The 16,903-nt window shown below is 44.7% G+C and overlaps 1 protein-coding gene across 1 annotated transcript in view; it reads right to left on the bottom strand.

Moving 5' to 3' along the window:
- Positions 1 to 16,903, bottom strand: part of USP10 (ubiquitin specific peptidase 10) — a 72,520-nt gene that overhangs the window by 15,263 nt on the left and 40,354 nt on the right. Inside the window, exons 4-8 of the mRNA XM_026494668.4 lie at positions 12,557 to 13,597; positions 1,854 to 1,945; positions 1,218 to 1,327; positions 758 to 813; positions 425 to 528 (exon numbers count right to left, since the gene is read on the bottom strand). Of these exons, the coding sequence (XP_026350453.1) occupies positions 425 to 528; positions 758 to 813; positions 1,218 to 1,327; positions 1,854 to 1,945; positions 12,557 to 13,597 (1,403 nt within the window). The remainder of the gene's footprint in view (positions 1 to 424; positions 529 to 757; positions 814 to 1,217; positions 1,328 to 1,853; positions 1,946 to 12,556; positions 13,598 to 16,903) is intronic.

A 16,903-nucleotide genomic window follows, 5' to 3' on the forward strand; every position in this document is an offset into this window, starting at 1 on the left:
CGCCACGATTCCGGGCGCAATGACCAGGCCCCATCTAAATGGCAGTGCAGTGGTGAAGAAGCTGACTGTAACGCCAGGCTCTGCACTTACGAGCTGTGTGACCTTGGACGAGGATCTCACTTTTCTCAACTGTAACAGGAGACGACCACACTTCGCGCACAGGGTTAGGAAAGCTAGCGTATGGGAAGAACTTACAAGAGTACTCGGGGCACAGTAAATGATGCGTGAGCAGCTCTGATGACGGTGATTATCACATTTTTAATACTCATTCAAGCAACTGACTCCATAGTAAGCCTAGATCTACCGAAGCCCCAGCCAACCCCCGCGCTCGAAGTGCAGAGCAGGCCCTGGACAGGCTCCGGCGCAGACACAGAGCGGAGCAAGAGGCGAACTTTCTACTGGCTACATGAGAGCAATGCCAAACCTTTTCAGACAGGCTCGACTTGATAACGGTCAGAAGTCTGTAAATATACGTAGGTTCAAAAGCAGCTCCAGGGCGGATATCTCTCACGATTTTATCCCCAAGAGCTGCAATGGAAACAGGACACAGATTTTCGTAACGAAAATGAAGTCTTAAAATGATGAAAAGCAGCAGAACCCCCCCCCACCCTCACGCAGCGCTGAGAATAGCACAGGTGTAGCATCTTGCATTTTAAAAACATTCTCTTTCCAACAGGACTCAATTTATGACATTCCATCACCTGACCTCCTAACTGTCCATATGTCATGGGCATCAGAAGACCTCATTTGTACTCACCTTGTCTGGGTTTTGGAGGTACTGGCATATTAGTAAACTCATTCATTAGCCGAACACTATAAACATGGGGGGGGGGGAGAAAAAGTTTAGTACATGTTTTAAAAAAGACATATTTTACTAAAGAGCCTTGATGGCTAAGTAGAATTTTAGTAGGAAGATGGCGAATTTTAAGTCACCAATGCCATACTAGCTAGTGAGTTCTTAAATCTCTTCTCTGTCAGGTTTTGGTGTACTTTAAGGATCGTACACTGGTAAACATTACACTTACGTAAATGACCCTGCAGAGCACGAATAAACGCTCTGGTCAACTTCCACACAACATCAGCAGGACATTCTTTTAAGAAATAAAACTATAGGACTCATTTGCAACAAATTAAGAACCTTGCTAAACTATTTGAAATAAAATTATCAGAGGCGAAAAAACCCAGCCCCTAAACACATCTGTAAGCACCTTACTTACAAGCTATCTATCATGGGTGTCGACGTACAAGGCCTTTGCACTTTTGAATAGAGAGGAATGAACTTCATCAGGTGATACATCGGAGGGCAAGCAACCAGTGCCTGCAGTGTCTGAGTATTGGCAGTAAGGAAGCGTAAAGGAAATGAAACAGACACTCCAATGCTTCTGAAAGGTACATTAAACCCAAAGCATACAAAACTAAATACGCCAAGGACACTGAAAGACTTACAAATGTAAACATAAAAAGGAATAAACCAAATAACCATGAGGATAACTGCCCTGTGATTTCCATGTAAGGGTTTACTCTACAATCAGCATTTACATACAAAAACATGATTCGACCAAGATAAATCAATTAACACAACATTTCCAATTGTAAGTGAACACGCTGCCCCATTAGGGCCATGCTAATGAAAATAAAAGTCGCCTGATTCTGTCACTCACCAGTCAACAAATCATCTTGTTGGGGTCAAGAATAACTCTGTTTATAAGCAAGGTAGGCAGACTAAGCAAGGAACCAAGTTTTTGGATTCAAACTTTAGGGCAGAGGCCCCACGGCAGCTGCACGAAGTCAAAGGCACGGGAGGAAGAGAGGTGCAGCCAGCCGGCCTCGGGGACAGCACTTGAGAAGGATACAGCATTAATGTAGCACCAGTTTCCTTTATTGATCAGCCCACGGGGTTGCAATGACACTGGTTTATGTATTAGGGTTACATTCTCCAGTAACTCTGCAAGAGTGAAGAAGCACATTGAAGAAGTTAATGACATCTAGTGAATAACATGGAAGTAAACTCTTATACTCTGGTGGAGGGTTAAAAACCCCTTTGAGAGAGCACATATCCAAAGAAGAGGCACACTGTGTGGAAGCCACATGCTGTCCAACACCATGTACAATATTTAAGGATTAAAACTGTTTTTTAATATCCCCCCCCCAATGAACACCAACATTTATTTATCTTTCTGTGGGAATGTAACTGGGGAACACCACAACTCTTTTAACAAGAAGGAGAAAAGGCTGAGATACATGGGTAACAGGGGTGACAGAGATCCGAGAGACACAGGCTTCCCCCCTGCACGCTGAGGGCAAGGCGGGAGGGTAAGGCGGGCCTTGCTAACAGTGTAGGCCCTCTGACACCAGCCAGGGAGTCCACGGGCAGAACCCGAGCCTCAGCCAGTGGGAACCCCCAGCACCTACTAGGGCACCCAACCCACCACAGTGGGCAACCAACCACTGTTCAGTGAGGGACGATACTCCTTTCTGGGACAACTGTCTTATACTAACTGAACTGTATTTTTCAATAGAATTCCAATTTATGCAATATTTTGGATGCCGGAATGCCCTCACTCCATTTAGAAACACATTTATCCTCAGATTCATCCTCTTTTCTACAGCCTTCAGACAGATGTGAATGCCATCTTCATATAATGCTTTAATATTTTAATTAAATGCTTTAAATATTTTTTTCAGAACTGCTTTAAAACAAGACAAAGTCTCCCCATGTCCCATTATGAATCTTGTACCAGTGACAGCTACAAGTTATGGACACATTCTATCCTCGGCAAGTGCTTTACAATTTACACTTAATCCTCAGTAACCCAGGAGAACCACCACTATCCGCCTTTCACCAGTAAAGGAACGGAGTCTCTGGAACGTTAACTAGCTTGCCTGTGATCCGTCAGCAGCTTTGTAGTGCAGCCAGGGCCTAAAACCCAAGATCTGTGGCCGTTCCATACCGCCTCCCTTTACTTGTAAATTGTGAACCAGGAAAGAGGTAGTAAGTGCTTGTACATTGGACGCCACCATCCACCCAAGACACCGCTCAAACAAAAGCAGCTTTTCAATTCTAACACAGTTGGACTGGGAGGTCTCAGACTTAAGCATTAACTGAAGAAGTTAATTTGCAAAATTCTAATGTCCAGACGTGCATGCGTGCACACGCACACACACTCCCTCCCTCCTCTGAGAGTAAATGCCCTCTTTCCTCTGAGGAAGCACACAGAATAATTTTCCTATTTATAAAAAGTAAAGCATTACAGGCTCAAGAAAACCCAATGCATCTATTCAATTAGTCTGGGCTTACAAAGCTCTTCTCATCTTCCTCCTGCTGATGTGAGGACCACATCAGTTAGAACTGAACTACAAGCTCCATGTGAGAGCCCCCAGCAGACAGTCCCGGGCACATGGTAGACACTGCACTGGGGGCTTCATGTGCACTGTTCATAATCGTCCTCACAACCCTATCAAGGAGACACGGTTATCCTCCTCACTTTACAGGTGAGAACACAGAGGTCCAGAGGGTCAGGGAACTGGGACAGGCTGTGTATCTAAGCAGACACCTGACGGAGGTCGGCTTTCCCTCTCACGAGGTAACAGGCTCCGCTCTACAACCCTTTGACTCAAAGGTTTCCATACTAACTTGCCCCCCGGGCTTGAGACCTCCCACTGACAGTGGAGCTGTCCATTTGTCTTTGATGCATGTTGTCACAACAGTCCACATTCTCCAGTGTGTGCCAGAGATTGGCAATTATTTAATATAATCACTCCATAAAAAAATCTGTGCATTTTCAAATAAGCATCAATCCCAAATGAATACTCTAGCATGACCCTGTGAATCTCTGCCATAGCGCTTTTTTTTTTTTTTAAAGATTTTATTTATTTATTTGACAGAGATAGAGACAGCCAGCGAGAGAGGGAACACAAGCAGGGGGAGTGGGAGAGGAAGAAGCAGGCTCATAGCAGAAGAGCCTGATGTGGGACTCGATCCCGTAACGCCGGGATCACGCCCTGAGCCGAAGGCAGACGATTAACCGCTGTGCCACCCAGGCGCCCCTGCCATAGCGCTTTTATATCTGCGAACAGTCATATTACGTTTTTACATAACCGTAAGACTCAAAATCAACTGCACTCCTACCACAAGGACCTCTGTTAAATGACCCAATGTCATTCACTGAGCCCTGCCTGGGCACCGGCTCCTGGAATCACAGAGGTGACTAAGAGGTGGCCCTCCCCTGAGCTTGTGGACCAGTGAAGAAGGGAAAACCCAGTGCAGGCTAAGCTGAAGGGGGATCTGTGGAGGGGACGCTCAGCTCAATCCACAGACTGAAGAAACCATGAGAGGGCCAGGGGCCAACGACAGCAAACAGCAGCTGATACCACAAGGGCCCTAGCTGGGGTGATGGTGCCTTCCACCCGGAGGAGTAGGTTTCTTTTTGTTTTGTACAGTGATGAGCTCACAAGTGTAGTTTCAGAGGCACTGATAAGAGGTACCCAGATTACACCAGGCAACAGTGTACTTATACCACAGAGCAGCAAGTAACAGATCTACACACACACACAGGCCCAAAGCTTGGGGCTGGCACTGTGTGTCCTGATGACACAAACCTCAAGAGGAGTGATGTGTCAGGAGTGGAGTCTTAAGCACTACCCATGTCTAAGCGGCAGGCCAAGAAGAACCTGTACCATCTACAAGGACGGGGCAGTTTGAATTTGCAGTGGAGGTGGAAGTAGGTTCTAGGGCTCCAAAGAGGGAAGCGAAGAGGGGAGCCGCGGCCTAAAGCCCGCCTGAGGGAGACAGGATGGGGTCGCTAAGAGGCTTACAGGACTGTGGAAGGGAGGGAGCTAGGGAAGCACAGACTCACCAGTTCATGGTGGGAAAAGACAGGAAACAGCAACCTCAATTTCTTCTGATGACAGGGAAGGACGCAACATTTTCTAGGGTGGGGGTAGGGGCGAAGATGGGGAGGTGGCTTAGTGACAGTAATCCCTGGTTAGTATAGACACTGAAGGAAAATGGAAAGAAAATGACCAGGGACTGAAATGTAAGATCTGAAACTTCCCTCCCACCTTAACTGTCTCAACAGATTGAAAAACAGATTTATAGCTGGTCAAAAGTACTTTGAATTAGTATCTTATGAAATTTAAAAATATCACTTATGACAAGGCCAACTCCACGCTCAAGAGGGAAACAGGTGCAAAAATATCAAGAACTGCTCTAAGCTCCAGTGGAAAACGCACCTCCTCTTACGTCTGTTACTGAGCCATGTGCCCAGAGTAACGTGCACACCTGCGCATGGTGGAACACTCAAGCCTAGGGAATCAGAGAATATATCCGACAGCAGCTGACTTCTCTCCATCATTTATCTAGGAAGCAGCGTGTGCTGGCTGGACAGAAACCTTTAACATCAACCCTTCCCTTGAAGCCGGGCCAGCTTCTGGCCATTTCTTTTGCTTCACTTATTTTAAGGAAGAGGCAGGAAAAAACCAGTTTCACTGTTTGGCCTCTACAATCTTAAACTCAAGGCTCTCAGCATCACCTAGTGGTTTGTCCAATAACTGCAGGTAACAAAACATGACAAACAGCCATCTATCTACCAAAGGAACAAGGCAAAAACTCAGACACGTAGTGTGGAACAAAATGACACCCGGGACATTTATCAGAGAACGCACTGAACTAGCTTCAAGTCTTTAACATTCTTTGAAAAAGCCTCTAGTACAGGGGCGCCCGGTAGCTCAGTTAGTCTGCCTTTGGCTCAGGTCATGGTCCCGAGTCTCAGGACTGAGTCCTGTATGGGTCTCCCTGCTTAGCAGGGAGTCTGCTTCTCCCTCTCCCTCTGCCCCTCCCCCCGCTCATGTTCCCTCTCTTGCTCTCTGTCTCTCAAATAAATAAATAAAACTTTTTAAAAAGTAAATTAAATAAATAAATAAAAGAGCCTCTGGTACAGGGGTACCCGGTGGCTCAGCCGGCTGAGCGGCCTACTCTTGATTTCGGCTCTGGTAGTGATCTTAGGGTCCCAGGGATGCAGCCCCGCTTCAGGCTCTGTGCTCGGTGGGGAGTCTGCTTGAGATTTTCTCTCTCCCTCTGCTCCTCCCTCTGTTCACTCTCTCTCTCTGAAATAAATAAATCTTTAAAAAAGAAAAAAGAGGCTCTGATATAATGTTCATAAATTTGTAGATTAGTATCTTTATAGACTCAGAACATACAGAGAAGAAACACTAAACAATCCAGATTTTCCTTAATCATTATGCTGTTATTCTAGAAAAACTTTCTCTACACTGGCAAGTCTTACATAAGCTAAAATAGAGTATCACTCTGTCGCTCCTGTGTTCCAGCAAGCCTGAACTCTACTCTCAAAGTAAGACGGACTGGCTGGAGTGGAAGCAGCCTCCCCTGAAGGTACCTAGAGAGGACACGGCCTTTCTCCACAGCAGCAAGGCACCACGGACTCCACCTTTTATCAGAGGTGTGCAGCTCCTTCCAGACAAGTCCTTCTCACTGCTCACTGCTCTGCTGAGCCCTCCCTGGCCAGGTAACAGAACTTCCAAGCCTTCTTTGTCCCGGCCTCATCCTGCCATCCCCAAGTTCCAGAAGATCTCCTACTGGCCCCTAGCCCCCAAACCCCTCTGCAAATGATTACTGCTCTTTCTGCTACTAAGAGTAGACATCTGTTCCTTCCCTATCTTATTCTTTAGACAACACTCATGACAAAGCCGATCATTACTCACTGACCGAGAGAGTGGGTGGCCTACACAAAGTACTTATTAAGAGTAGGAGGGGGTGAATTAAACATCTGGAGACTAAAGTTGTTGGTTTTGGTAAATGACTCCATTCGAGCTTATCAGAAATGACCCAGTGGACTTTGAAGGTCATTCTACCGCACTGTTCAGAAAGACTCCAGGTGCCCCTGTGAAAGAGACGAGAGCCCAGGAAGACAAACGAGACAACCAGGGTTCAAAGCCTGGCTCTGCCACTTCATCTTGCAACCTGGAATGGAAGACCCCACTCCTCCCTTGTACGAGAGCCAACAAGCCACACCATGCACGGCTTCAGTGAAGACATGAAATAATGTGATAGGCGTGAAGAGAACAACTAGCAGGATGGCCAGCTCATCACAGGCACTGATCCCTATTAGAAAATGAACTGAGGCGCCCAGCTCTTGATTTCAGCTCAGGTTGTGATCTCAGAGTCCTGGGATTGAGCCCCTCCTCGAACCCCACATCAGGCTCCATGCTCAGAGTGGCGTCTGCTTGAGGATCTCTCTCCCTCGCCCTCTGCCCCCCTGCTCACTCTCCAGGGCTCCCTCTCTCTCTAAAATAAATAAATCTGGGGAGAAAAAACTGATACAGATGGCAAGAGAAGCAAAAAGGAAATTTACAGAAAACTGTGAGTGAACCAACAATTTTCAGTACTCTAAGCAGTTAAATTACTTAAAATTAAATATTGAACATTTTGTGAATATATACAGTTCCATTTCAGAAGATATAAAAACTTATAAAAAAATTAAATATCTTATCTAGGATTTTCTCACAAGAAACAAACATCCACACAATGCCAAGTTTCGGTTCTGTAACAGTGTATACTGGGCCTTTACCTCAAGAATTTCAATCCCCATAAACTGAGCCAGACACCAACATGTGACAAAGTTTGTCAGTGCGCTCCTCCTCCTCTCCCGCCTAGTGAAACACACACACACACGCACACATACACGCGAATCCTCATTCTTGTCCACAGTCACCTGTCACTATTACTGAATCCTGCTGCTATAATTCAGTCAATTATTCTGCACTTGCAGACCAGCCGGTATGATAACTGCTTTTAGAGTTTTGGTATAACTCTTGGCTCCAGTTCCTTTTACTATTGTATTCCTACCCTGAAGTCCAACAAGCACTGTCATGACTGAGGTCAGAAGAATTAAAGCCGGGGGCGCCTGGGTGGCTCAGTCGTTAAGCATCTGCCTTTGGCTCAGGGCGTGAACCCTGAGTCCTGGAATCGAGCCCCATATCAGGCTCCTCCGCTATGAGCCTGCTTCTTCCTCTCCCACTCCCCCTGCTTGTGTTCCCTCTCTCGCTGGCTGTCTCTCTCTGTCAAATAAATAAATAAAATCTTTAAAAAAAAGAAGAAGAAGAAGAAGAATTAAAGCCTGGAAGGGCGGTGCCACAGGACAGAAGGCGGGTACTTCTGGAGCTCGAAGCTTGAAGACACCTGTGCTGCAAAGTCGTCACTGCTGGTTCTCCATCTCACCTCCTTTGAGGGCGAATAAGCAGAAGTTGACCGTATTAACACACTTCTCCTCCAGAGGCGTTTTTTCCAATTCATTCTCGTCCATGTAATTTAGTACTCAGATCCACTGAGACAGCAACCTTAAGGAGATCGGCCTCCTCAACCCACAGAACAACGTAACCAGAACGGCACAGAAGGCCACAATGATTCCATATCACATGAAAGGTACAAAACTGGAACTGGTGTCTTCACTTTTGTAACAGCTTAAACATTAGATGGCTGAATTAAAATTCAACTTTCTTATGAAATCTGCTGACATACAAAAAAACTGAGTGGTTAACAGCCTTTCTCATATTTTAAAACATACACAGCTCACATGTTGCCACAAATCTTTCCAATGAAATGATTTACAAACTCAGTGGCAATATTTGCACTGTAAACTTTTAAGTCAATATAAGGTAGGATTATTTTTACACATACTTCATGCATCAAATTCTGTTTTCCTAAAATTAGGATGTAGAGGTCACATTACCATTTAAGTTCTATGAAAATACTAGGTAAGAACGCTCCTTGATTCTTCAGGCCCAATAAGTGGCCTGTAATCAACATTCTGATGCTGCTGACCTGCTTTTCTGTCCTCTTCCTCAACTACACAGAACATCCTGCAAGTGTTTTTGTTTTCCTCATTACATCACTTTGGAAGAACACGTGCTAGCTAGCTTGGTTGCCTAATCACGTAGAGGACAGCAAAGTGACCAAAATGTATCACTGTCCACTGGCTGTAGATCAACGTATGCTTTATAGGTAGAGGGATCTCAATTCAGTTCTAGAAGCAAGAACATATACACACTGAATCAGGTATGGACCAAACTCTCCACCCACAGGCAGGGATTCCTACAAACAGGTGTTATACCTTTTCAGCTTAGGGTATGCTACATTATTACTACCTTTGCTATTTTGGACAATTTTGAAAAGGAAATGCAAAATATTTAAGAAATCATTTCCCAAGGAAGAGGTGAGTATAATTTATAAGCCACCAAAAAATTATCAATCACAAGGTATGTATTTGTTTACAATAAAAATAAATACGGACATGGGAATTCATTTTTCTGAGCAGATCCAACTTGTAATGGTTTTGTTGCTCTCTAGGAACAAATTTTAGGTATAAAACTACGTGCAAAATCATATATTAAGTAGGTTTGGACTAAAGCTCTTAATAAATGGTATGACTCTGTGTTTCAACTTCCTCACAGAAAAGATTTTTTTAGAGCTGTCAAAGACCTCAGTTTACTTCATTCTCTTTCCACTGGAATTTTAATTCATTTTATCTGGGCCTTCAGCCTGGTCCTTCTCCTTGCCTACCATTACTTACACTCCTTTAAAACAAAATACATTGATGCAAGATTTTAAAAGCAAAATATAAAATACAAAACAGCTCTACTTGTGATTCGAAAGCATTTGATACAATTTAGGCTTGGGATATGACAAATGTTTCTTAGTAAAAACCCAGGAAAAGGTAAATGTTCATCACAAGGATATATACGCTTCATCACGAAGATCGCACGCGCTGCCCCAGCTCCGGGAGCCGAGGGAGCAGCACATGCGCGTCGGCCTTCCCTGGGCTACTTGCGTTCCACATACTTATTCTTGAACGTAGACAAATCTAATATTTTGCAACCACTTTCAAATACAAGCTACCAGGATTTTCAAATTCCTTGTTCTCACCTCCTGGTTCAGTTGTTCCTACTGAAAAGTGGCAAATATTCCCTCTCAGACTGACAATAACCACTCACTGGAACACGGACCCCTCTGCAAGCCTATGCAGGCTTCTGTGTCGGTTCCTACTTTCCGCGGGCTGGGGAAGGCACTTAGCACATCAGGACAAGTGCCCTTCCCTTCCAACTCCTTAAATCAGAGTTTACACTTAAGAAGAAATAGCCAATGAACAAAATGTTGACAGTCTACACCAAGAAGGTGAAAGCAGAACCCGCTAAAGTAATGGATAAACAGTTACAAGTAATCAGGAGCCGGCTGTATTTCTGTTCAAAATGCCTTATATGGTGTTCTTATTCTTTGTTTACAGTTGGTTTGTCCTAATTTGTATTTAACGGGTGGTTATACAAAAATCAGCTGGCATTTAGGAAGCACAGACTTAATGATAGGGCAGAGAATCCAGAAATGTGGACATCCAAAATAAATGAACCTGGACTTAAAAAAAAAAAAATCAACTGTGGATATTGATACTATTCTAAGAATTCAAAAAAAGAATAAACTTGATGCCTGAACTGCTGCCTTCTCCCTCTTTCCCCAAAGTTAATAAATATAATAATAAATATAAAAATTACTCTCTTAGTAGAACCAGTTAGATGCTCATGCTAATCCTAGGATAACTAATGTCAATCAAGAGATCTTTTATGGAACTAGAATCTCACAGTTAAATGCTGTTTCAACAAGTAAGCCTACACTCAAAAGCACGCCCATTCAAGGGCAGTTTGTGGTAGTGCATCTTACTCATGACAAACTGAATACAGTTCACCATTTTTATAAAGCAAACCTCCACGCAGAAGAATATGACAAAGGGAAAAACTTCCAACCCACCACTTTACCCCAGCTGTGTGTGATCCCGAGTCATTTAGTGTCACCCCACTGCTGTGTGGTTTTACAGGAAGCAACACTCAAAACTGTCAGCAGCTACGGTCCCGATTTCTAAGGCCCCGTAAAAAGGCTCAAAAGAATGAAGTATTTTAAAAAGCACTACAGTTTTGCTGAGATGATTAAAACATCTTCTTAACTAGACTCATCAAACTAGGATTAAGGAAATAAGCCTGCTGGGGAGGCACTGCCTCAACTCAAAAACACGCGGACTGTGCCCGGCAATGCTCTCCCCCAAATACAAGTAGCCGACGGCCTCCACAGCAGTCTACCTGTGGGTTAACAGCAGATTTGAGCAGGTGAGATTTTAACAAACGTACAACATAGCAAACTGTATCAAACCACATTCAAAGTCATAGGATTAATATGTTTCAAAACATTTAAAATGAAGTTGTTCTTATTTTAAATAAAGACAGAAAATTTCCTAGAAATGGGAGATTTTTAGGAACAGAAGTATAATTGTAACGCCTTCATAACTTTGAACTCAGAATGCACATTTTTAAAAGCATCCCACCCATGCATTTCTCATATAGAGTTTAAAAATAAAACTTTTAACATAATGATCTATACAAAGGTTTACACCGTCTTATCCCGACTTTGACAGCTTTCTCAAGCAATGAATACATTCCAAAAGTTATAATAAAGAAATCACTTAACTGTAAAAAAATATGTATAAGGCCCAAAATGACTGGCCTACCAATTACCTTCTTAAGAGAACTCGAGACATCAAGGTTATTCAAAAGGATGTGTTGATGGAACTGTGACCATTCATAAAAGGGTGTGTATTTGCAGCTTGCTACTGCAACTGAGCCTGACCCCGGGAACAGGTGCTGTCAGCTGTTCCAAATGTTCAATCGGTAGGTTTCCCATAAAGCCTAAATGGGACAGCTTATTTTAATTCAGCTAATGGGGCAGGAATCTGAAGAGCTGGCTGCTGAACTTCTTGGTACAGTGAAACCTGAAGAGATGCTCTGGCTTCCGAGACATGTACACACGTGCACAGTCCCTGCATTTCTGACTTCCTAGTTTAACTCAGAAACAGTGCAGATCACGCAGCTATTTTTACTGAAACCCACCCTACTTCTGAGCCTGAGCACTCAAAAACAAAGCACAAACTTTGGCCTCAATTGTGGTAGTTTTTCTTTTCCTGTCAAGAGCTGACCCTTAAGAGTTCTACAAATGAGTAAAATCCATTTACTCAATCCAAAATAGGCAATAAGAAAAAAAAAAAAAACCAAATGCTTTCTTACATCCTAATACAGAAGAGAAACAGCGCAAAGTGAGTCCAAATCAAGGATTACACAGCAAAGGTGCCCGACAGCTGTGACGCGGATAGGACAAGCGCACTCAGTCACTCGCTGGAGCAGAATTACCAGATCCAAAGGCAAGGATGTGGAAACGCACTCTGTCAGCAGAGAAGGACTGGTAATAGACATGAAGTGTTCACTTAACGTAAAGGTCTGAGCCCCCCCAACCCGCTGGTACTGTGCTTAAGTATCATCTTACTTCTAGACAGCATTCAAGGCACAGGCATCCTTGCGAAACTCCTATTAACACACAGGTCACCAACTACTGCTCTGGGTAACAATCTAGCACACAGTTTCTCAGCCCAGAAAGCCTGAGAGGTATTCAACAGGAGCAGAGATCTGATCCCATCCTCACTTTCGACCTGGACCTTGTGAACTATACCTGCAATCTTTACGGCTACAGGATCCTCCGAAACCGGAACGAGCCCTTCTTTGACTTCAATCTGCTTTTCAGAGGCCAGGGCAGACGTGGCAGGAGGGGAATATTTCGTTTCCACAGAAGCCACGGGTGAGGAGGGAGAGGGCTTAGAATCATGAAAAAGACTGGCCCATGACTTGGGCTGGCTAGTGGGAGCCGTGCCCGTCGCAGCGGCCAGGGCGTCGGCAGCAGGGGGAGCGCTCCCGGCTTTAGCGGGGTCCGAGTCCGCGCTCTCCACAGTGTGCAGCTCGACTCCATTGGCAGCTGAGCCCTCACCGGAGGATTCAAGTATTTGTCCGTTAGCAACTCCGAGGTTTTCAGTAGTATGAGTTCCCGTGTAAGGCTGAGCCACCGCTGTCCTCAACAGGCTGTCCCTGTCAGCCTCTGCAGGGAGGCAGGACTGTTCCGAGTCAGCCCCGGGGCAGCCCTCGGGCTGCCCTGCAGTCCTGGAATCACCGTCGAGGGCTCCGGGGAAAGGCCCAGCAGGCACAGCGTCACTGACGAAGTCCGTGGAATCCTGAGGGCTGTTACAAGTCCTGGGTGTCCCCGATGGGGGCATATCGCCCACTAACTCTGCATCCTCTGAGCCTACGCTGTTTGGGACTGCTGGATTGGCGTGGCCATTGACCAGGGCTTCTGTGGGAATACTACCCTCACCACCATCTTTCAAGTAACTGTAATATCCCGGGGGACGTTTTTTCTTCTTTTTACGCTCCCTTTGTCCAAGACCACCCGTGACACCATCGCTTTCTAAAACTTCCACCTCTGTGCTTGAACTGCCATCCAGGGCAAGAGAAGAGCCCGGGTACTGGCAGTCAACAGAGCTGTAGGTCGCTTCTTTATCTAGGTCATCAGGGGTCTTTTTGGAAGTTGTGCAACTGAGAATAAACTCAGGGGCCTGAGGATTCAATGTGCTTGAAATACTGTAGTTGGGAGTTCTCGGCAAAGTGTCATTGGGTTCAATTACTTCATTAACACCAAACTCAATTCTCTGATATTCTTGTCCTGTTTAGAAAGAAAATGATCAGTAAATATGCCATTAGTTAAGAACATAGCTACATAAACCGTAAGTCTCAATAACCAATTATTTCCTTTTTGAAACTAAGCCTTTAAAGTCTTCTTCTAATTAACACAGCTATGACATTTCATTTCTGTGACAAATAATCTGCCAAAAATAAGTAGTGACTATAAAACCATATTTAATTTTAGAGCTATGAAAACCAGAAGGCTGTATTCATTTTCCACTCTCAGGGTAGCTAAGGAAGACTTTCAGAAGGTAGAAATTTAAATGAAATTATAATAAAAAGCAAATAATATTTTGCCTGTCTAAAAACACTCCTCAATGAAATCTGACTTTACTGGCTTACTTTCTGACTGAGACTAGGGTATAGGTATTTTGGACAACTTAAAAAAAGAAAATCATGACGACTACCTTAGGGATTTAAAGTCACTGCTGTCTTTATGGCTTTCCTGATTTGTGTAATTTAGTAATTGAGAAAGTATGCACTACACCAAGAATTCATCCTTTCTATAAAAGTGCTCTTCAGAGGCACTCTCTCGAACCCTCCAACTCCTGACCTCCTTCACGGACCTTCGCTGCGGTCTGCAGACGGCCTCGCATCAATGCTTGTCAACGTGCCCTAAATGAACTCATAGTGGATCCAAGGGTGGTGACAATACTTCCAAAAATACTGAAGGACAATAAGGACTGCAAACTTTTAAAAATCTCTTTGGAACCCTTTGATACTTCCTGCCAACTGGCCAGCAGGAGTATAGACCATCTACACATTCCACCCATTCCAAAATGTACATTTTTTTCATAGTTCACATTTCTGAAATTACGTTAAGTTGTAGAATCAGCTGCATCTTTCAACAGACGTCAAGCATCAGTGTCATCTTGTATCTGATGAAACAGTTAAAAATTCTGAAGTTAAGGAAAGGACACACGCCTCTTCATTTACCCATAATGTGTTAACTGAAGATCTCTCCGAGTCTTGCACAAGAGGCCTACTTCTTCTCAAGGCAAGTATTTAAAACAAAACAAAACAAAAACCATACTACCAAAAGAACTGTGCTCTACTACAAATAACTATTTTTCACCTTGGAAGTCTTTCAACAAGCAGCCCCAAGAGGGGCCCGTTATGCGTGAGTTAGTTAGGGGCAGGGACGTCACCAGTCTCCTCTTTATCTGCTTTGTAATCACGCCTGGGGGGGGGGGCAGGAGGGTACACCTTCCCAACAACAGAAAGTTCCTGAAAAAGGAATACTAATGATGGCTATACCTAACAGCACATTTTCATATAAAGTCACCAATATGACCATTTGAATCCTTTGGCCTCTGAGCACCGCTTTTTTATTTTCCTTATTTTGAAAAGAATCACCAAAGAGAAATTAATTTCTCTATTATTACACCTAAAAGTAAACTGTCCATTCTGATTTCAGGCTTCCCCTAGTCCATGACACTTCGAGGGTACAATGCCACTATATGGTCTGTCATGGATATACCTGAGGAAATGAAGAACACTCCCCGTGGGGAGGCTACCCTTTGGAGACTGTGGCATGCATTGTGAAATCAAAACAGACATTAGTATGCGTTGTGGCATGCAGCTTGTGCAAGGTTTTAACTATTTCCAATAGACACAGTGACTTCCACATTTCAATCCTTAATCTTATCGTATCAGAATATTCTAGAACATGATATAGGACATTAATGGAACCATTTCAATATGTTACGGTTATTACCAAAACATTTACCCTGTATAGGGTCTGACTGTACCACTGAAAGGCAGAGTCCCACCCAGAACAGTTCCTCTTCTTAGCCACAACACGTTTCACAGACACACATGCGCACTGCACTGCACAGCAGAGGAGTCAGCACAAAGCCCAATCGTGGGCTGAAGGAGTGATGAAAGCCTGCAAACCCGGGCTTGAAACAACACAGTTGATGCATGGGGTGAATGGGGCCTCAGTGCTCAGGCCATGCAGACAGTGGGTTGTTGGGGGAAGGAAAACCAGCTCAAATGAAACAATGCCATCCTAACACAGCATTCTGCCAAGCGTGCTCCCTGCAGCGTCCAGGGTGCTGGACAGGCCCCACAGTCCCCAGTGCTGGGGGGGGGGGGCAGAGACTGTCATGCCCACCTATCTTGAGAACTGCTGCTTAAGTGGCTTCCTCCACTGATTTCTCCAATTAATACAGCACTAGCTATGTGCAAAGTGCTTATTATCACAGAGGGCAGGGAGATTAGTGAGGCAAAGTCCCTGCCTCAGGGAGTGACACTGACTAGTAGAAAAACACCTCGGACTGAAGCTGATAGTGCAGAGGAAGGGCAAGATGAGGCCTCAACAGCTTTACAGGAAGAACCCTTCCAGCTACAGAAAAGAGCGACCAATTCCAGTCAGAAGCTACAGAGAAGTCAGTGGAACTGGCAGGATAGCTGGATGGGGGCGGGGGGAGTGGAGGCTATTTCCAGCTCTAGGATCGCACTAAAAAAAGCAGAGGTATAAAAGGCACGCCATGATAAGCAGCCCCTGCAAAGAGCTTGCTGTAGGCCTCTGGTAGGAGGGAGAACAAATCATCCTCAATCATTCATCCAAAAACACACGGAAGGTTTACAACCTTCCAGCTACTACAGCGCACAGCTGCTGAGCACACAGAAATGCATGATCATGACCCCTGCTGCCCACAGCCGAACTCTGTGTAAAGAGGGAGGCAGGCTCATTACTGGACAGCGGGACAGGCACTGTAAAAGCAATAAACGTCACAGAAACACAAGAGAACAGAAAAGGCCCCAGGGAAACAGGCCTTTAAGCTGGCCTGTCACTACCATTGTGAGCAGGTGGCAAGATCCCAGCTGTGTTTTTGGCAGATTAAAAGATGGACTTGAGAGGAGAGACAACGGAGAAAAGGAGCCACAAAGCAGGAACTAAGCAGAGAGACTAGCCTGGAAGGAGGGGTGTGGTGTAAGGAAGGGAAGGAGAGGACACTGAGAGGAGCTGGTGGAGCCTCGAATCTGCAGCCTGGGCCCCCGGGAGGATGGTGAGGCCAGGAACTAAATGAGAAAGAAAAGAACAACACGAAAGGGAAAAGAATGAAACATTTTAAAGCACTGAATAGACATCGTAGCATGCTTACTATGTGCAAAGTACGTGGAGACAGAAATCCAAGAGACTCGGAAAACAGGTGCTCTGAAGGCTGGGCAGCCAGGCAGGGCGTCTGGACCCCTCCAGCTCACTCCATTTCGCTCTTGTCCTGAGCTGCCACTAGAACTGCTCTAAGATTATTTGTTTATCCATTTAACAGAGAGAGAG

Source organism: Ursus arctos, unplaced genomic scaffold (genome assembly GCF_023065955.2).
Source record: "Ursus arctos isolate Adak ecotype North America unplaced genomic scaffold, UrsArc2.0 scaffold_19, whole genome shotgun sequence".
NCBI lineage: Eukaryota > Metazoa > Chordata > Mammalia > Carnivora > Ursidae > Ursus > Ursus arctos.